At 38.5% G+C, this 22,702-nt stretch overlaps 1 protein-coding gene across 1 annotated transcript; it reads right to left on the bottom strand.

Annotated features, from left to right (window-relative positions):
- Positions 1-140: 140 nt before the first annotated feature.
- Positions 141-22,202, bottom strand: gpc2 (glypican 2). Its single transcript, XM_028460452.1, has 11 exons — positions 21,790-22,202; positions 18,701-18,859; positions 17,265-17,399; positions 14,872-15,047; positions 14,695-14,775; positions 13,824-13,989; positions 12,846-12,976; positions 12,336-12,482; positions 9,104-9,240; positions 5,522-5,694; positions 141-4,081 (listed from the first exon to the last, which is right to left on the bottom strand). Exons 1-11 carry the CDS (start codon positions 21,947-21,949, stop codon positions 3,825-3,827), a joined length of 1,722 nt encoding a protein of 573 aa, XP_028316253.1. The 5' UTR covers positions 21,950-22,202; the 3' UTR covers positions 141-3,824.
- Between the last annotated feature and the right edge of the window lie 500 nt (positions 22,203-22,702).

Below are 22,702 nucleotides of genomic sequence, written 5' to 3'. Positions count from 1 at the left end.
AGTTTTGATTTTTGGATTATGGAATAAAAACATGGATTGGTTCCAGGAACGATATGCTACGATCCTGCCTCCTCCTTTCCCTGCATTTGGGTCCACACCAACACCGAACCGTAACACAAAATCCAAACACTTACACTTTGAACAGGAAATTTCTCTTTTTATTACACAATGATGAACGTAACAAGTTAACAGCTCTGAAGCACTTTTTTTCTCCAGATTTAGTGCTAGTTTGCAGTGTTTATTATGGTACGGTACTGGTGATGTTTCTGTAATTTACTTTAACATCAGGTTATTTTCTCCTACCTGTTTTTCAGGTGTATTTTTTATTTTTTTTTAATCAAAGGTACAGTAAGAGGCTTTGTTTGTTTCTTTATTTGAAGCAGAAAAAAATTACTCCATCTGTTATCAAAACTGTTACATGGAAAAGTTGTGCTGCAGGCTAACCATGAAGACATGTGCAAGAATGAATAGAGGTCAAATCAAACTAAAAACCAAGCCATCTGCATAACTGTACAATGACTACTGATCAATGAGACATACAGTAGACTGTACATAAACACACAATAACACTGGTGTAAAGGGACACTTTCATTGTGTTTGTGCAATATAACAGTGAGGGTTTAAAAATAAATTGTTGACATTCACTACAATCTTCACCACTTTGAATTGAGGTTGATTCTATGTTGATTTTATCATTTTAAACTCATTAACTCTCGACATTTTGGGATAACAATAATTCAACAATGTCCTTTAACACAATTAGTACATTCTTTTATTTTCTTAGCATCTCTCATGCCAAAGACCTAATTTTACTCGTTTAAAAAAAGAAAAAAAAAATGTTTATTTTTAGTATTTTTACTTAAAAAAAATATTTTTAAAAATGGAGTTCAGTTACTAGAAACGTACTCATTGGTTAGAGCTGAGATACTTACTTCCATGTGTGGTTTAAATTATTTTTGTTAATGCATAGTACAAAAAGTACGTAGGTTTATCAGTAAAAAGCCAATCAAAACTGAAAAAATATCAAATTTCATTTAACATTTCAAAGCTCGAGATTCCAAATCAATTTTTAGAAAATGCAGGGCCATTGTAATGAAGCTACGAATGCTATGTAAGCAAAAACAGTATTTATATATATAAAATATCCAGATGAATGAGGCTGTGTGCTTCTGTTAAATCATCATTTGCAGATTTAAAACATTTCAAATAATTATTTTTCTTGTTTGCGAGTACAAACCTGCAGCTATGTGTAGCTGAAATATTGTTGTGTACTGTATTACAATATGCACAGCAGTCTGTTTGATCAGATTGTGTTTGCAGGTATGGGATTCCAGTGTTTGTGCTGAGCAAAGCAGTACAGCAAATAAGCAGATTATCCCAAACCACTAGAAAAATATTAACCTCATCTTCATTTGTACATTTACAATCAAACACATTCAGAAGACAAATCAGTCCCATGAATCCCAGTTCTTCACATTATTGATCCTGGGAATTACTCACTTCTTAATGTAAGGTCACGCAACATTTTCATCCTTTTTGTCAACATTTAGACATAATGGCCCTCATTTATCAACCTTGCATGAAAACAAGTAAAAATTTGAGTACGACAGGAAAAATGTGTGATTTATGAAACATTCGTATGTGACCAGTCCCAGCGTACAAATGATCGGGCGTTGATAAATGCGGCGGTTGAATTTGATCATCATGAACTTGTTACGCCAAACAAGAAAATAAGCTTTTACAAGATGAAATAAAGATGTGCTTTTTGAAACAGTGAAAAATGGACTTAAAGGCGTGCATTTGAATGCTCTGTGGAAGAGAATCAGCTATGAGCAGGGAAAGTATGCCCCCCTGTGTGCACTGAGAAAAACTTCACACCAGAGATCCCAGAACACACATAGATGTGACGTTTAGATCGGCCTCAGTCCGAGCATGCTTTAGGCAATAAATATCACATTAAAAGAAATTAACCATATTAATAAAAGCCCAAACAATGACTAAATGTTGTCGTTTGTGTTTAATATGCCTTCAGCAAATGTAAACTATAATTCATCACGTTACCTGTAGGTAACTATTTACATTTAAAAGCATGAATGAGGTCCTATTCCCTCCGTACATCCCCAAGATGTGTTTTATGTATGAACGGTTGATAAAAGAGGGCCATTGTTTGGAAAGGTCGCACATCTTTCACAACAACCTCAGTTGTTCAGCCTGAAGCAAGACCACATTAAATAAAAAGAAAGCACATTATTGACAAATTATTGGTCAACAATGTCCAGCTCCCCTCCGAGAGAGCTGCTATACATTAGGTTCAGGCTGTTGGAGCTTTAAGGCATCTAAAGAACAACTGCCCTCCAGCCTACACCTCAAAACTGATTACTGTTTCTAAAACAATCAGAACAACTAAATAATTATAACTTCAAAACTACAAATAAATACATTTAAACTCATGAGTTTGAGTTTTTACATTCAAATTAAGCCTCGTGTTCGGTTTAGTGTCAAACTTTTACCATTTTCACAATTGTAGCATAAAACATGAAACTTTAAATAATAAAAACATTTCAATACTTGCCTGGAATAAAAGAAATCAAGAAAACTAAATGAAGCACAGTCATGCCAAAACTACTGAGTTACATTCGGCAACAACCAAACCCACTCAGCTTATGTCAGTTCTCATTCAAACTTGTAACAAACCATCAGCTCCATCACCTTAACCTGCTGCTCTATTGAAAAAAACGCTCCGTTTGTCAACTCTGCACATTTCATTTAAAAAAACTGTGTTTGTCATTTTCAATTACGACTTTGTCTCTTTTGTAGCTTAAGTTGTGAGAAAACTATTCTTTTATTTAGTGCTGTTAATATTTTCGTTACACTGCTAAAAAAAAACGTTTTAAAATTAGAGGAACACTTTGAAATCCCATCAGATCTAAATAGAAAAAAAAAAAAATCAGACATATCTTTCCTGATATGGACTGGGTAATGCATTTTTTTCTTCTTTTATCATGTTTGTTTTACTGTTACAAAAACAGGGCAGCTAGGATTAGTGCACAAAGTGACAAGATGCACTAACATATTTTTATACTTAAATTTCATTTGAACAAGATCTAACGTATATTTGAGAAAGTGAAAGTAAAAAAAAAAAATATTTGTTTGAGATTGTGTGTGCTGTTTTAGTTAAAACAAAAAATGTAAAACAAAAACAAAAAAATTACGAGACATTTCAGGCAACCCCATTTTAATTCCAGGTGACCCCACGTGGGGTCAGGACCCCAAGCTTGAAAAACACTGGGGTAATGAGTTAGATATTGGTAAAAAAAATATAAATATATAAAATGAATAGATATTTAGTAGTTCATAGCCTCAACTGTTTGCATACCTGCCTGACAACGTCGCGGTAAAGTCCAAAGTCGATCATTATCTTCATCATCCAACCATCTCTGTGGGTCCTTCCATAGTGATGCATCACTGAACAGCCACCAAACTGCTCATGCTGAATAAAGTAAATTAAAAAATAGTCAAAAATCCATTAAAAAAGAGGACTAAAATGTCTCCACATGTAAAACCATTCCTGCCTGATTTTTGTCCCTTTAGTGCACCTGTTGTTAATATCCTAATCACTAAAACAGGTTAAACTAATTAACAACACGCCCCAGAAACTAAACAGACTAGTTAAAGATCATCAAGATTAAAACATGTTCCTCTATTCTTTTTTTTTTTTAGCAGTGTACTGTTCCTAAATTAGCCTGATTTGTGTTTCTATTTGCTGGTAAAAGCAAAAGAAACGCCTTTTTCTCAAAGTTTTCTTCCCAGTCTGCAGTAACCAGCTATCTCCACATGGGGGAGGCAGTGACAACGAGAGGCAACAACAACAAAGGCAGCAATGAGAAGGTGAGCATAGCAGCTCCAGACTGGACTCTTCCATTTTTCCTGCTCCATTTGGATCCGGTTCTCTCTCGGCCCTTGGCGGGTTTGGCCGGGTTGGACGCAGGGCTACGGGGCGGGACGTACGGCCTGTGTCCCGGCCAATCATCGTTGTACCTTTCACTGTGATCGTCACTGCCTGAGCCACTGCCCTCCTCACCTGAGACAAATGAGATTAAGGTAAATAAAAGGCTCACAATTACAAATTCCTTCGGAAAAACATTTGGAATTAGGAAATAGTCAGACAGTTATTTAATTTGCCTTTTTAAAATTCAATTTTAATTCCAGGAACATTCTTTTTGAATAAAGGTTTCATTTATTCAGAAAACTCTTCCTCAGAAAATCCACTTTCATCCCCTGCCAGTCTTCATTGGAGGCGTCTGATGATCGCTTTGATGTTTCTTTGACTTTTGCATCATAATTCCAGCAAGACTCATAGTCTAGTATGTATTAATATTATTAAATAATAATAATACATATTATTCAAAAATAATGATTATGTATAACATGATTAATATGTAAAATTACATATTCAAAAAATTATGAATAATATGTAATATTACATATTTAAAAAATAATTAATAATATGTATAATGTAAATAAAATGTAATAATATTTAACAATAATAATACATAACATTAAAAAAGAAGACAAAATGAGTCTTGCTGGAATTATGATGCAGAAGTCAAGGAAACAACAAAGGAAACATCAAGACGCCTCTGATGAAGACTGGCAGTTGTCAGTCGAAACATGTCAGGAGATCAATGCGGATTTCCCGAGGAAGAACTGTCTGAATAAATGAGTTCTTAACATATTGATCTAGATCTGCAAATGATCTCATAATATGGCACTTCTTAGAATCTGGTTGGTTGTACCAGGAGTGGCCAAATCCTTACATGAAAAACTAAGAGCCGGATTTACAAAGATCTGTAGTAAAGGATGGTAATTCAGTTGCTACCCTAAATCCTTTAGTGGCGCAGTTTCCTCACCTGCTGCAATAATTAGTGCACGAGCAGAACTGGTGCAGACCGCCCCTATTTAAATGAGCGTCTTGCTCCTTTAATGTGGAGACGTCAGTACGCACAAGCACACTGACATTTCAGGAAGCAGATGGACTTCTCGGTCTGCTGCACTATCATTTAAAAATGTAAAAAACTAAAAAACGTTAATTTTTTTTTTTTAAACTACTTTAGAACTTAATGACATTTACCCCCCTCATTTAATGTGGGTGCTCCGTCTGGTCTGGTAACTTTGCTCTGATCAGTGCATGCAAAGTAGGCAGATTAGGACAGAAACTGTCCAATTGATCTACCATTGATCTGACTTAATACAGCTACACAGACTGTCAGTCAGTCTGCATTCATTGAAGATGATCTACTGACCATCATCCAGCGCAGGTCTGAGCAGTGCGGTGTCACGCACACTGTCAATGGTCACCTTTGATCCATCAGTGATAATGTGTAAATAAGATCACTAAGGACTTGAAACTGGAGGAAAATGAGCACCATGAGTGCTGCTTTTTGTTATCCAATATCAGTTTCCTTTGTTTATCTAAATATATTGATTTAGGTTTTTAATGTGTGATAATATGAATCCTCACTGTCCACAAAATCAATGTCCTGTCCGCTCTGAGCGTGTCTCAGCTTGTTGGTGGCCACCCTCAGCTCCATAATCAGCTGCCTCGTCCTCACGTCTGGACGGGCGATGTCTACTTCCACCTCGGGATTGTTGATCTGGCTCACGAGTCCATCGGCCGTCACATCCGGGAGATACCTGAGACACACGGAGGCATCCTGACATCACAAATCATCATTGTTGCAATAAATACATAAAAGAGACCAGGTGGAGGTAAGCTACATCTGGAGCCACAGCTGCCCTGTGACTGTCTGTTCGAGACGGTCATCAATCTGTACACAACACCCCTCTATTCATCCATGCATTCACATATATACATATACATTATATATATATATATATATATATATATATATATACATTATATATATGTATATATATATATTGTTTCTTTCCCCTACGTATGTCTATTACTGACTTGTTAATTTCTCCTCCCCTCAACTACAATACCATTATGATAATTATTATAATATCACACACATACCTACACACACACTTACTGTATTATAATGTATAAGATTTGAAAATACTGTCTATGGCATTTGTGTCAAACTCATGGCCCGGGGGCCAAATACGGCCCTTTGAATCATTAAATTCGGTCCGCAGGAGAAAGTAAAAATGACAAAACATTAACCACTGAATAAATGAAACTCAACAATATTTGCAGGGGCTCACAGTTTTTCTGGTGCTTATATTGCATGATTGCAGTAATTTTTAATGTTAAACTGTTGAAAAAACTCAAAATTCTTACATATATACCTCTTACATACTGTATTTCCCTTAATTAAATATAACTGGTGCAGTGCCCGTCAAAAGTATGTATTCATTTAGTGGAGTAGAGTTGTCAATTATGGCCAAATGAGTATGTGTTTGAAGGTTGGATGTACAAAAAAGGTGTACATACTCTGGAGTGCTATAAAGGGGTATATTTGCAGGTACAAAGTATGCATGCGCATCAGTCGTGTGTGTGTGTGTGACTACCTGTCTGTGGACTCTTCCATGGGCGCAGTCTCACACACACCTACTCCAACTTGAGAGCTTTGCTAGTATACAGGTGCTGGTCATATAACTAGAATTTCATGAAAAAGTGAAACCTGTATGTTATATTCATTTATTACACACAGACTGACATATTTCAAATGCTTAATTATTTTAATTTTGATGATTATAACTGACAACTAATGAAAATCCCAAAGTCAGTATCTCAGAAAATTTCAATATTACTTAAGACGATACAAAAAAAGATTCTAGAAATGTTGGCCAACTGAAAAGTATGAACATGAAAAGTATGAGCAGTCAATACTTAGTTGAGGCTCCTTTTGCCTGAATTACTGCAGCAATGTGGCGTGGCATGGAGTGGATCAGTCTGTGGCACTGCTCAGGTGTTATGAGAGCCCAGGTTGCTCTGATAGTGGCCTTCAGCTCTTCTGCATTGTTGGGTCTGGCGTCTCGCATCTTCCTCTTCACAATACCCCATAGATTTTCAATGGGGTTAAGGTCAGGTGAGTTTGCTGGCCAATCAAGAACAGGGATACCATGGTCCTTAAACCACTGGTACTGGTAGCTTTAGTGCCAAGTCCTGTTGAAAATGAAATCTGCATCTCCATGAAGTTGGTCAGCAGCAGGAAGCATGAAATGCTCTAAATTTTCCTGGTAGAAGGTTGTGTTGACCTTGGACCTAAGGAAACACAGTGGACCAACACCAGCACATGACATAGCACCCCAAACCATCACTGACTGTGGAAACTTTACACTCGACTTCAAGCAACGTGGATTCTGTGCCTCTCCTCTCTTTCTCCAGACTCTGGGACCTTGATTTCCAAAGAACATGGAAAATGTACTTTCATTAGAGAACATAACTTTGGACCACTCAGTAGCAGTCCAGTCCTTTTTGTCTTTAGCCCAGGCAAGACGCTTCTGACTCTGTCTCTTTTTCAAGAGTGGCTTGACACAAGGAATGCAACAGCTGAAACCCATGTCTTGCATACGTCTGTGTGTGATGGTTCTTGAAGCACCGACTCCAGCTGCAGTCCATTCTTTGTGAATCTCCCCCAAATTTTTGAATGGGTTTTGTTTCACAATCCTCTCCAGGGCGAGGTTATCCCTATTTCTTGTACACTTTTTTTCTACCACATCTTTTCCTTCCTTTCACCTTTGTGTCTTGCCCTCCTTGTGCAAGTTGTCAATGGTCGTCTTTTGGACAACTGTCAGTCAGCAGTCTTCCGCATGATTGTGTAGCTACAGAGCTAGACTGGAGACCATTTAAAGGCCTTTGAAGGTGCACCAGGTGTCTTCAATATTGAACCTCTCCCCAATATTCAAATTTTCTGAGATACTCCATTTGGAGTTTTCAGTAGTTGTCAGATATAATCATCAAAATTAAAATAAATAAACATTTGAAATAAGTACAAGTTTCACTTTTTGAATGGAATTACTGAAATAAATCAACTTTCTCATTAAATTCTAATTATATGACCAGCACCTGTAAACTAGCAAAGCTCTCGAGTTGGAGTAGGTGTGTGTGAGACTGCGACCATGGAGGAGTCCACGGACAGGTAGTGACACACACACACGGAATTACTGAAATAAATCAACTTTTTCATGATATTCTAATTATATGACCAGACCAGCACCTGTATCACACACCCTTGCGCAGAACAAACGATAATCACTGTGGAGCCGTGTTGTGGACCCATGCGCTGACAAAAACGTTTGTCTGAAGAAGCAGATAGTTTGTGATATGGTGCCACTGTGCACAATGAAAACGGAGGAGGAAGTGATCTCCGTGACAATGACACTTGATTTAAAGGAAGTTTGGGATCACGGGGATAATTTTAAATAACCATGAAATAGTAACTTAACACACACACACACACACACGCACACACACAAAGATAAAAGATCTGCATTTTGTTCGTAATGCATTTACGCTTTATGGTGCTTCCAGTAATAAACTCTAAGTAAGTGGGAGGGGCCACTATTAGACACAATATGATTGGTTTGTGAGTGCTGATGTTTTTCTCTTCTACCACAATGGAAATAACCAATTTTCCACTCTGTAGACATGTCATGCACGCACGCACGCACAGCTTGAATATGGTCAGTTTCTTACATATTTTGTATTTTATGTATACGTAGAAGTAGGGCACAATAATGAAATGACACATTTCCTGCATAAAATATGTGGCCCACTTGAGATCAAACTGCTATTTGGCCCCTGAAGTGAAATTAGTTTGACACCCCTGGTCTATGGTAACCTGTCAGTATTTTTTTTTTTTCCTTTTTGTCTTTGTGTTATATGTGGCAAAAAAAAGATGTTAAAAAAAAGTGTGCAGGAGTATACATGGCTTCAGGTTAAAGGCCTGAAAGGGTAAGGGGTTTGAGAAGTTTGAGAACCACTGAACTAATGAATTTGTTCTCTCTTTTCCTTCACACACGTCTCTGTGATTGGAGGCTACTGGGTGAATGTGCAACAGAAGCAGGTGCGTGGGTGAGAAGAGACTAAATTAAATGAAATCACATCTCTGGTCTGGACTCACTCACTCACCTCCCCCGGGTTTGCCCATTCCAGCAGCGGTCCTCGTTGGTGACGTCTGCAGCCTTCCTCTCGTCGTTGCAGATGGTGTGTGGGAGGGACACCCAGAAGCCCCGCATGGGCCGCAGTCGTTCCTTCAGCTCTGTGACCTGTGTGCAGGTGGAAGGAGGCAGCAGTGACTCAAACTGGTTGGAAATGCTCTTTCTTTGTGTTGCTGGCTGAGGAGAAAAACTGCAGTATTGACACACCGCTGCTTCACTTCTCAGGAGGGATTTATTTATTTTATAAGAACATATAAATAACCTCCCACCTCTTCCTTCCTTCAGGGTTCCATGGTTATTAAATTTCTGTTGGACACGACCCGTGATGTGCTCTCACTGCACCAGCTTTATTAGTTGGACAAGGTTTTTCCCCGGCTCTCGCTTAGCTTACCCACTATACAAGATACAGTATATGAAGGCTTTCCCAATGGATCTGATTCTCCTCAAAGAAAAACTTTAACTTTGGCGACTCAATAATTCAAGGAAGAACAATTCATTTTGTTAGTTCTAGTGTTTATTTACCCATCCATCCATCCATCCATTTTCAGACCCACTTATTCCTGTTTGTCAGGGTTGCGGGGGTCTGCCGGTGCCAATCTCCGGCTCTCATTGGACCCTGGGCGGGGCACCAGTCCATCGCAGGGCAACACAGACAGACAACCACTCGTTTATTTACCCGTATGTGTCAATTTCAATGCAAAGGAACTTTTTTAAGAAATTAATTTCATTTATTATTTTGAAACGCTTTATACCATGTGTCAAACTCAAGGCCCGGGGGCCAAAATCCGGCCTTAGAGCATAATATTCGGCCTGCTTGAGAAAGTAAAAATGATATAAAAAACGAAACGCATTTTGTAAATCACCAACTAATTCAGCTGTAGATATATCAGCCCCTCTAAATACAAAAAAAACATTCAAATACACAATATTTGCAGAGCTCAGTTTTCCAGTTCTTATATCACATGACGGCAGCCATTTTTAATCTCAAATTGTTGAAAGAACTAAGTTTTTCCAAAATCTGACAAATTTTCCTCAAATTATTCCACAAAATTTCCACGAATTCCAAAAATCAGGGAAATTTAAGTGAAGATCCAGCAGGGACTGACAAACTCAGACTATTTTATCATTTATATGTGAAGTGCCAACCAGGGCACATTAATGTTGAATTTGCTCTTTTTTACATTAAAAAAATCTGTGCCCCACTTGAGGGCAAACTGGTACAGGAGCATAATGCAGGGGGCACTTGGAAACTTCATCAATTAATTTCAAAATAATAGGAAAACGTTCCTCTTTTCTTTTTTAAACAAATTTAGCATAAATACTGCCTTTGCAATTTGTAACACTCAATGTACGCTGTAGAGGTAATTTATTCTCACTTTTGACAATAGGTGACAACTACTTAGCCATATTTATATTTAAGGAGACATTATTTAGTTAACATTGAAGTAATCACATAAGAGTTACATTAAGGTTTTCCTTCTTTTTTTTTTAAATACACTGATTATTTTGAGTTAGTAGGTTAAAGGGCCCATGTTAAGCTAAATTTACTTTTCTGTGCTTTAAACATCATAAAAGTGCTATTTGGGCTTCATACACATGCCCAAAGTGTTATTTTCATTGACTTGCCCCTTTCTTACTGCAGGGCGAGCACAAACACCTCGCTCCAATTTGATGACGCGTTCCCACTTTGATGACGAATTTGACACGGCACTGAGCTGGAGAAGCCACGCCTCCAGGAAGCTACCGTGATTGACATGTAAATAGACATGCCCACGAAGGTGAGCATTTCAGCGTCCTTCGTGCAGTGCTATGTATGTATTTTCTACGGTCCATGAATGTACCGGTGAACGCCCCGCCACCACACTATCTCGTTTTTATAAAGCAGCATGAGCTCGTCTACGGAGTGGGTGGGAGGAGGGCGGGCCATCCTCTGGTCCTACGTCACCGTGCAAGGAGGAGGAAGTCAGTGTCCCGTCTATAGACACGCCCACTCATGAATATGCATAAGTAGGACGCAAATCAGCCTGTTTGTGTAGAGTTGCTCAGAAAGTGACTTTTCAGAGGCTAAAACTCTAGAAAACAGACGAGTTTGGGAAAATAAACCTCATTATGTTTTTGAGGTTCTTAGAACAAATGGAGATGGGTGAAAAATAGCATAACATGGGACATTTAAAGTCTTTAAAATAAATTTGTGTAATGAGTTTGTCACACCACAAAAACATGTCATTGACCACTGAGCCAAATTTGAAAGATGAAAAAAATCACGTATATAAAATTAGGTCTCAAAATCATGGAAAAACAAGCACTTCTCTCTGCTCTGAGACGCCGGGGGCGTGTCAGTTAGAGGCGCTGGAACCACGCCCACACGCGGGAAGGGCATCGCCTCCTTACTGTATCTATGGGGGAGAGCAATGTGAAAGCGGCTCCTGTGTCGATAGTGCTTCCAAAAGTGCTCAGAACGGGCTAAACGATAGCAGCTAAAAAGTCTGCTCTGCCGAGTCCAAATATGTGCATACCTCAGTCAAAACTGCGCCCACTAGAGGCGAAAAACAAAATTGCGGTGTATAAACGTGCTCATTTCATTGAAAATGTTGCACCAGCAGACAAGTTTTATTCCCCTGAGTCTGAATATGTGGTTTGTTTTTGGCTAGGGGCCGAATTGCGCCCGCTGGAGGCGTGGAAGTTTGGTGTGCTTCAGCAGCAGGGTCGGGTTTATGCTAATGAGGGTTGCGTTACATAACACATCCCTGATTTCTGATCCGCCCATTAAATTCGGAACACAGAAATTGGAAATAAAGTTTTTGAAGCCGAGCCCCACAGTTACATTATAAATGGTTGAATGGCTTTGTACATGTTTAAAGGAACACATTTATGACCCATTTAATGTGTTAAGAAGAAAATGTCAGAACTTGCTTTACACAGTCTTTAAGCCAATCAGCTCACCATGTTTAGGAAGAAACAGCATATGTAATTGTGGAGGGGGTAAGATGGGTTTTATTAAATAATTTCATATGGTTCTATTTCACAGATAATCTTGCGCTTTCTTTTTCTCCATTTACAAAAACTGTCTGATTTCACGACAACAAAGCATTACTAAAACAGATATCATGAACTCAAAATGATCTCACTCCATTTTCCAGAACTTCTTAGACTTCCACCTCTTTTCAAATGCTAAAAACCAACATGTTTATGCTGGTCCTCACCAGTCGGTCCAGGTTGGTTCCTGCAGCAGTGGTCGGTTTCTCTTCGGGGGTGTAGGTGCGGAACGGCCTCCTGTTGGTTCCTGGCTCATTGGGCGATCGCTTCGACCTTACTGGAGATGGCCTTGGGTTTCCACAGCCTTGGAATACCTGTAGAAAGATTTTTTTCATTGTTTTAAAAATGCAGTCGTACATTAATCCTAATTCATTTTCTGTAGGTGTGGTTTTTTGCTGTCGAAGAACCCCCGACCCAACAATCAGTCAATCCATCAGATGTTTGAATGGGAGAATGAGTGAGAGAGGAGGTTGCTTTGTGAACTCACAGACAGCAGGTCATAGGTTTAATGAATTTTCATGTTTACTCCCACAAATCAAATACTTCTAGCGTCTGCTTTGTGAAAGCTGTGTAAAGGTCAAGCTACCCCCGCAGCGCTAAACACAATCAGAGACTTTATAGAAGAGGAAAAGTATAAAAGTCTTTTTACAGCCTTCCTTTTCAGCTCTCTGTCCTACCTTACTAGAGATGCTGACGCTGTTTTCCTGCATGTGCATGATGGCCTCTGACACTTTCACAGAGATGGAATCAGCAGCCAGCTCCATGTTGAACGGCCCCTCCAGCTTCTCTGACACTTGGTAAAGAGCATCTAAAGTACAGAACATTATTTTCAATCACATTGTCCAGGTTACATAAACAGTTAAGAAATACATTTTATTCAACCCTACTGTCCTTGGTATCAATTTGACCCCTTTTTTATTTTTGCTTCATATTTCATGACTTTTCCTAATTTGATGGGTACAATTGATTAAGCATTAAATTATCATGATGATATTTTTCAATGTGCTGAACACATATTGCACACATTGGTGTTCCTCTGGGGTCAATTTGACCCCAAGCTGTTTTAGCTGTGTTAAACTTATCTGTTGTTGCTCTGTGTATATTACAATCGCTCTCTCTCTAGCTGCTTCCATTACGCTTGGAAATGCGCAAAATCTAAATAGCAGTAAAAACTGGTAATGGAAATATCTGAATTTTGAAAAAAACTCAAATATCGCTAAAGATTGTTTAATCTTTCATGAGGCGGTATTTCAGACATTTCAATATTGAAATATTACTGCCACATTGAAACAACAAAGGAATGCAGAGTGTTATAAGGAGGTTTGGAGCGTCCGTCTTTCTTCAGAAAAGTCTCGCGGGATGAGATTTCAGTCGAGTTGCGAAGCTTCTGACCAAAACGTTTCATGGAAACACGTTCAAAGCGCAATTATACTTTGTCAACATTTGGAAATATTGCTTTTATTTTGCGAAAAAAATCGGTATATGATGATATTTAGGTAAATAGAAAGTAAAATGTGAAAGTCTGATGTCAAATTAAAGGAAAACATATTAACAGAGAATTGAGATTGTGACAACATAAAATCACGCTCCATAAACACAAAAATACATTTGTTCTCAATCTTTTCAGAGATATCCTCTTTCATCCTCTCACCCACCAATGAAATTATTCCACTCAGTGTCCAAGTCCGCCTGATTGGCCAAGCAGCCCTTCATCACGTTGAGACACATGGGGTGACAGGGCCGCAGGAAGGGCAGCCCACGACACAGGGGGCAGAACCACTGACGCATTAGGCCGCGCACACACTCCGAATCTGCAGGCAGCTACAAAACAAGTCGTTCATTAAATACAGAGTGTACCCCACACAGCAGGACTGAGTCAGCTGTTATTAAAGCTCGCTATAACAGGGCTTTTCAAACAGTGGTTCTCTTTTTGGATATCCCCCACTTTGAACAAAGATGAACTTTTAAGCCCCACCTGCCTCAAATAATCCTAACAAACAGTATAACATATTCTTATTTACCAAATTACTTATTTATTTTTGTAATTTATTATATTTCATAATGAATCAAAAAGTTAAACAAATTATCTGCGTAAAAAACAAATGCAAAAGTGCAGAACAAAACAAAAAGGAAATTCAGTGCAAGAAGTAACATTATGCAATTTACATATTTCATAAATCAAAAACTTAACTTAATTAAATTAATTACTTGCATTAAAAAAATTAAAAAGTGCAGTATTCAAAAATACAGGAAATAACAAAAAACTGTTTGCAATCTGTGACAAAACAATTTAGAAAACACAATAGTAAATAATTTTTTTCAGTCAGCTATTGAAAGTTTGTATATTGTTCCGCTCCACTTCACATGCCGATGTAAATCATTATTTTTGCACTTTAGTTCCACATTACATTTGGTTGCCGGTCCATATCTAATGTAGTCTAATAATTGAATGCTCTTTTCGGCGGGGGAGACGCGACACACATTGAGAAGCACTGCTTTATAAGCACGTATAAAGCAACGTCTCACCTTTGTGGCTTTGTTTACAATATCTCGGCCTGTGGCTAAAGCCTGCGATAGAGATCTAGCGGCGATGAAAGCTCTTGACACCTGAATATGAGAGCAGAGATCTCAAAGCATCATCAGTCACATATTACACTGCAGCCTTACATCTCCCCCCACACACACACACACGCACGCACGCACTTGTACACGAAGCTTGCGAGGCACGTCTCCGAACGGCTGCAGCTGTTCAGCGTGTTTGCTGACACACTCCAAATAATCTTCGCTAAACTGATACTGGGGGTTGACCAGTGAGAAGACCCGCTCCACCAGTCTGGACCAAAAGTCTGATAACACCTCCGTCAGGCTAACACTGCCCCCTGTGCACAGAAGGAAGAGGAAAAGTGTTAAAAAGGGGGCTGCACTTATTAGTGGAGTTATTTTCAAACACAAACGAACAAAGAAATACATTATAATACATTCTACTTGTATAAGTTTTGCTGTTTTTCTTTCATTTGTGCATTTTAAGGTAAATAATATAGTGCAGTCACAGTACGTTCTGTTCTCTTCTGTTGACAGTCTCTTCACATTGCTTGTCAATACCTGCACAGAATAAATACGTAGCTTTTCAATTTTCCTCAAATGAAATGAGACATACACGAGGTTTGACAGCTCTATAACAATGGTAGCAGATGGCTGTGACGACAAATACACAGAAAAAATACAAGATTTTGGTTTTACTTTGTATCCAACTTTTAAGCCCCCATCTTTCCTTTATCTCACTTGAGTCCTCCGAGGTTGTCTCTCAGCACAACGATGAGATAGAAATATTGCACCTTTGCAAACAATGACTCTCACTGTAGTTTTCATGTTTATGCCTTAACTAATGATGACTCATGTACTAGCTTTTGGGCCAGTTTTGGAAACACAGCCTTTATTGGCTGAAAATTACATTCCCTGGAACATTTAGAATTTTTCAGTATCCAACTTAAAATTTGACCAAAATAAGTTGATAAACCTTTCTAATGCCTGTTTGCAAGTTTTTGTTTCGTTTTGTTTTTGTGTGAGAGTAAACAGACAACAAAACCCTAAATGTAGTGAGAGTGGACCTCATTTACCAAACTTGCATTAAAATAGGTGCAAATTTGAGTGCACATTTGGTCATACGACGGGACCAACATGTGATTCATTAAACATCCATTTCTGACCAATCCCAGCATACAAATGATCAGGTGTTGATAAATACGGTGGCTGAATTCGATCATCATTAACATGATACACCCTTAAATCTTCTTGGTTCGGAGGCCCCGCACACTGGTAAGAAAAGAAAGGAAGTCCTCACATTTGAGGTGGAGCTTAACAAATGTGTTTTTTGACAGTGTAAAAACTGTACTTAAAGGTATAGTTTTACAGAGTTATTGTTTGCAGCATTCGCTGTGCATTTGTCTCTGACACCATATAAAGGCCCTCATAGACGTCTGCCCCCCTGTGCGCACTGCATACAACTTCACAGCAGAGATCCTGGAGAGTCACAACGAAATATACTGTGGTTTATGTCAGCATCAGTTGTCTGCACACTTTAGGCAATAAATAACACGTTAAAATAAATGAACAAAACCCTTTAAAGAATGCCTTAAATGACTAAATGTTGTCCCTTGTCTGTGTTTATTATACCTTTTGTCAATTTCACCTATACGTCATATCATATTATTGATGAAGTTTAAGGTATGATGGTAAAAAAATGAATGATTCACAGCAGCTTTCCCCTGGTCCAATACAGAGCAGAAGCAGTCTTGTACTCTGTGTGTGTGTGTGTGTGTGTGTGTGTGTGTGTGTGTGTGTGTGTGTGTGTGTGTGTGTGTGTGTGTGTGTGTGTGTGTGTGTGCGTGTGCGTGTGCGTGTCTGTGTGTGTGTGTGTGTCATTGACCCATACACTCCTGCTCGGAGAGTAGCAGAGTTTACCAGCGGGGTTACAGTATTCCATGGAAGGAAAACCCAAAAAGTGGTATCCGTAATAATGTGGGCCTTTTGGAAATTCAATTTATTTGGTTTATTTTAATAATCCTTTTTGATCTGTTCTGAATGTATGTCTACTTACGTTTAAATGAGGTTAGTTTAATACTTAATTTTCAGTATCAGTCATATTAGGCTGTGCGGCACCGCAAATCCACACACTCAAGATTTGCGTACACAAGGTCAGACCAGATATGAGATTTGATCGTAGCGTACGCTCACGTCAAAATTGATGATTACCAAAGTTTGCGTGAATTTGGTCTAAATGTACGAACGGTTGATAAATGCGGGCCAATAATATGATGTATTAGGGAAAGGGGAGCATTTGTGTGCCTGAAATGAAAATTATTTTTTACTTTAAGATATATATAAACTGTAGATATAGCTATTGGCTGTATCAACTTTCACTTGTGCACCTGTTTTAATTTCTAAACAGAGAATTACCTTCAATTTAATACTGGTTAATCTAGTAAGAAGTCCTTTACCTTTGCTGCCTCAGGGTGTAAAGTGAGTGAAGAAGTTTTAAAAATTTAACAAAAATTTAAGTCACCCCAAATTATAATAAAAAAACATATCTGACCAACCGGAATAATATCTGCGAAACTCTACAAACAGCTCCTGGAAGACGCGAGCATTTTGGGTGAAGAGCCGGCCGTAGGTTTTGGTGAACATCTGGTTCATGGACTTCTCAGAAAGGTCGATGAGCTCACGGAAAAACTCTGTAAGGCGACAGAAAACAACAGAGATTAAAATATGAGCCGATATCCTGTTGGCATCGATAGTTACAGTGGGTTTGTCCGTGGGCGAAGCACCACCCCCCCCAACCCCCCCTCTGCTTGCCTGAAGATGAACAGCTCACAGGGACACTTACATCAGATCCTGGTGGATGGTAGATGAGTGTAAACACAGTCTATTTAAAATACATCTATAAGAATCAGTGGCAGTCTCCCACTCCTCAAACGCTGCTCAGTGACTCATCAAACATTATATAAAACCTGAGCAGAGCTGGAAAATGGGAACAGAAGATCAATGCTGTAGGTGGAAAAAGTGTCAATTCTTTTCTCTGCAAATGTTTAAGCTTCAGTAAAAGCTCCAATATCTGGATTATATCACATACTTGTATTCTGTTATAATAGGGTGACCAGATTTTGATTTCCAAAAAAAGAAGATACTTGGGCCGACCTAGACATACTCAAAAAGTACTCAATGTTTTCTTGAATCTACCTGGTAACGCTAAAATACAATATAATAAACAAAAACGTTGTTAATGTCAATAAGGTTTAAAAAAAAACAATTTATCTCCTTATAACAAAGACTTGAAAAAAATCAGAAATCAGTGGTGACTCCACTCAATCACCTTTCTTATGCATTATACCAATCTGTCTTTGAAAAATCTCAGTTAAACCTTCTTAAAATCTATCAATCATTGAAACAATATGAGAAATATTTCCTCATAGAAATTAAAACTATAACAAAAAACTCAGTTCTTGCAGAACAGTAAATAACCACTAAATATATACTTCAATAAACAACCTTTTCAATTAAATCCACCAGTATTTGGTCTCTTTTAATCTCTCCCTCTTGGACTTTGGTCTTCTTTCTCTTTTCCTTGTGTGTGACGATGTTGTCAAAACAAAGCGCCATCTTTAATGATTCCGTCACGCGTGAGTAAAATTACCACAATGAACCATATTGGCTTTAAAGAGCAACTCCTTAGCTTTCAGAAACTGGTGGAATTTCTCAGACAAAGCACATATTAGCGGAGTTATGGCCATTTAAAATAACAAGTTCCCCCGAAATTCTTCCAAGGTCCCTGGGAAACCCAGACAATTTCATTAATTTATAAAATATCCCCGTACAGTCCAGACAAGACGTGAAAAGAGGACATGTCTGGACTTATGGTCACCCTATGTTATAATAATGCATTGTGGCAGGTAAGATGAAAAAAGTTTTTTTTCCAGTCCGAAGATGCTCCAGTGAGACAAAGCGTGAGACAAAAGCATCAAATGTTAAAACCGACCGTCAAACTTGCGATGCCTCTGCGTGAAGGTGGTGAGGAGGAACTGACTGTTGTCCTCAATGGCTTTGAGGAAGTCCCGCTCGCTCTGGAGTGCCAGCGTTTCCTCCATCTGACTGGAGCAGCAGGTGTAGTCCTGAGGGCAAAGTCTCAGGTGTTCACCTACAACGTCAGGAGGAGAAATCAGCTTCGACATGACATCACAGAGGATTACAAACACACCACTGCTGGTATGGATGGACTAACTCATGGAGAAAATGAGTCCAGGAAACACTGTCTGAACGACTGAATCTCGATGATTCTTTGCACAGAAAGTGCAAATAAAGGCTTTTGATTTAAAAAATCTGTTCATTAACTTGGTTTCAGTGGGACATTTGGTGTGATTTTCTCAATAACATCTATCTACTTTACACATGACAAACTCTTTTTAAAACAATGACAAATTTGGCTTGATTCATGCAGGTCCAATTAGGCAAGGCAAATGTATTTGTATAGCGCATTTCATACACAAGTGCTTTACATAATCAAAAAGTGCAAAAGAAAACATTCAACAGCTTAAAAATCAATGAAAACATTAAAATAGGCAGCAAAAAAAAAAAAAAAAAACATTTAAAATCACCAGTAAAATCATTTAAAATCATCAACAAACATAACACATCAACCACATGACCAAAAATTTCCCTCTCAATCGTACGCAGTACGGAAAAAGCCTTTAACTTTAATTTAAAAATGTTCACATTGGATGAATTAGATCAAATCCCATCAACGACATTCGACACGAACCGAAATATAAATTCTCAAAATTTTGCCAATGAACTGATCCATAATCAGTACTTTAATCTGGATCACTTCCAAAAATGTTATGGAATCTTCCATTGTGTAATGTCTGTCTTTGGTAAAAATTGTCAAAATCTATTCAGTACTTTTGAGCTAATCCTGCTGACAGACAAACAAATAAATAAATAAATAAATGCTGTTGAAAATATGATGACCTTGGCAAAGGGAACAAAGATTTGAAACTAGGACTGGGTGATAGGGAACAAAACTCATATCTCGATATTTATCCTTAACTCAATAAGTCTTCCCGCAAAGACAATTCAGTGTTAAATTTGGTGATGCAAAATGCCACAAAATACCACTGCAGTGTGGCTTGTTTAGATGAAGGTCTGGGTTAGAACGCACTCAGAAATCCATCTAACTGTGCTTCATATGCTGTTCTGAGAAATAACAAAAGCAGTGACACTGAAAACTAGTGTTTTAATACAAAATTAGCTATAAAATACAAATATATATCATTATAAGGGTTATTGTAATTTTTCTATATCGCCAAAATAGAAATCTTGATATATCTTGAAGGCCCATTGACACTGCAAATTACAGTTACTTAACGTTCAAAGCTTTTAATGAAACATTTAGCATTCAGAAGGGCCGGATTGGATGCTTTGATGTCCCGTATTTGGCCCATGAGTCATATGTTTGACACAAGGGATAGACCGATATGGATTTTTCTTCCATCAGCCTTAGCCGATGACCAATACGAATCATAAAAATGACAATGATAACAAATGACACGAATCTCAATTTTTAAAAAAGGAACATTTATTGAAGTTAACAAAGGTGAGGTAGAACAACAACAGGTAAAACATATTTAACAAATATTAAAAACAGGTGATGTAGAACAAGAACAAGTAAAAAATATTTGACAAACATTAAATAATGCGGATCGGCGAATGCAACAGCCCGCATCGACCGATGCCGATACACGTAAAAACCACAAAAATCAGCCGATATTATTGTCTATCACTATTTGACACATGCTTTTTAAAAACGATAAAATAAAATAAGGGTTGTTTGTTAAATCAAACTGATTTATGTTAGGCTGTGGCTATTGATACGGAGACGGTGACGTGGTATGTGCACCATGTGACTTAAAATTCCGTCAGTTTTATTTTAGCTCTTTTTTGTTTGTTTTTTTTTAGCTACCCCACTAACCCTTTTATTTATATTTTTAACCCAGGAAATACCCTAAAATGTGTATTTTTTTCATAATAAATATGTTAAAATGAAAAAAATATATATGTATATATATACCTTTATGTTATCATAGTAATCGGTCTAGTCTAATTAATGAAATACTTTTTATAGAAATGTGCCAATTTTCCTGAATTAATTACTATTCTGTCTCTATGTGTGTGTGTGTGTAAAATTGTACATACACACTAGTGTCAATAATACAAAACCAGGCTGCATCTAGTCAGAAGTGTGACTCCCAACTCCACCCTAACCCAGTGTTTCTCTCTCACTCCTCCTCTTTTGTTCTCACCATCCATCCCCTCTCTCTCTCTCTCTACCTTCACTCTCCATCCCAGCCATCTGCTCCCCCACCCCACCCCCGGCCCACGGGACAGCAAGCTTGGACTCAGGCAGTGATAGTCCAAACACACACACAGCTGGATGAAAATCCAATGCAAACACACACATTGCCCACCCCACCCACCCACCCAATTACTTTTCTTAGATGCTTCTTCATGTCTGCTGTTTGCACACCAGCTTCTAAACATAATCCACATTATTCCTCTCTCACCCAAACCAAACCAAACACTCAATACACTGATCAATAATCAGATATTTTGACTCATACTGCTATACTTCATCATTAAATCATTACCTGGGATCAGAGTCTATGGTCAGAGAGAGAGAGAGAAGAGAGAGAGAGAGAGAGAGAGAGGAGAGAGAGAGAGAGAGAGAGAAGAGGAGAGAGAGAGAGAGAGAGAGAGAGAGAGAGAGGAGAGAGAGAGAGAGAGAGAGAGAGAGAGGAGAGAGAGAGAGAGAGAGAGAGAGAGAGAGACTAATTGGGGCGAGGTTTCTTTGTTGCACCGGTGTTGATAATTTGGGTTAATTTGAAATGAAGGATGCTGTATTAATGTTCCTCATGGTGCACCAGCATTATTTCTCCACTGAGTTTTACAAACACATTATTTTAAGTATTGATAATTCTACTATAGTAATTGAGTTGCCTACTTTAATTTTCAAATTGAAAACAGCGCTATATTATACAATAAGTAACACAGTGTTATATTTCTGGGTCTTACCAGAGATGAGAGTCAGCGGGGCCGTGCCGGTGCTGTAGCCCAGTTCAGAGTACACCTGCCGGGTGTCCGAGCAGCTTCGCCCCGCAGCAGCTCCGGGGCTTCTTCGGGTCCCGGAGAGGACAGCCGCGGTGCACAGGAGCACCATGAGCCGGGTCTCCATCCTCAAAGTGCGAAAGGTGTGAAAAGAAAAGAGACTGGTTTGAACCAGACTGAGGATCCAGCTTTATAAATAAAAGAAGTGTGTGTGTGTATACTGTAAATGGTCTGAGGCTGAAGAAAGTTACCGGATCCCACAACTAACGACGTTTTAAAAGCACATAATTCACCGCAGAGAGTGTGGAGGCTGTGTTTTTACAGCTCACATTATCCAAAGTGAACAAGGAGAGAAACCAATGGGACACTCCCGGCATCAGCGTTCATCTCACGCTGTAGGGGCGTCAAGCCACCGGGAATGAAACAATAGAAACCGGAAAACAGGTGACTTCAAAATAAAAGGCAATTACTACACTCAACAACATTGGGTTTCATCACTGTTTTCATTGTTACATATACAGTATGTCCTTTTTACTAGGGCTGGGAGGATATTCCTTTGTACCGGTTCCATTTTAATCATGATACTTGAGTTCCAAGAACCATTTAATTTGTGATTCTGATTTATTAAAAACATGACAGGTTGATTGGAGTCTCTAAATTGTCCATAGGAGTGAATCTGTTTGTGAGTGATTTGTCTGTCTGTGTGTTGCCCTATGATGGACCAGGGTGTACACCCGCCTCGTGCCCAGTGTGACCCGGAGATAGGCACCAGCAGACCCCCGCAACCCTGGAAAACAGGATAAAGTGGGTCTGGAAATGGATGGATAGATGGATTTATTAAAGTTGCTACATTGATATATTTTTTTAAATAGATAAAATC

This window comes from Gouania willdenowi, chromosome 10, assembly GCF_900634775.1.
Source record: "Gouania willdenowi chromosome 10, fGouWil2.1, whole genome shotgun sequence".
Classification (NCBI taxonomy): domain Eukaryota; kingdom Metazoa; phylum Chordata; class Actinopteri; order Blenniiformes; family Gobiesocidae; genus Gouania; species Gouania willdenowi.
The sequence above is the reverse complement of the archived record's forward strand: the minus strand, read 5'-3'. Positions and strand labels throughout refer to the sequence as shown.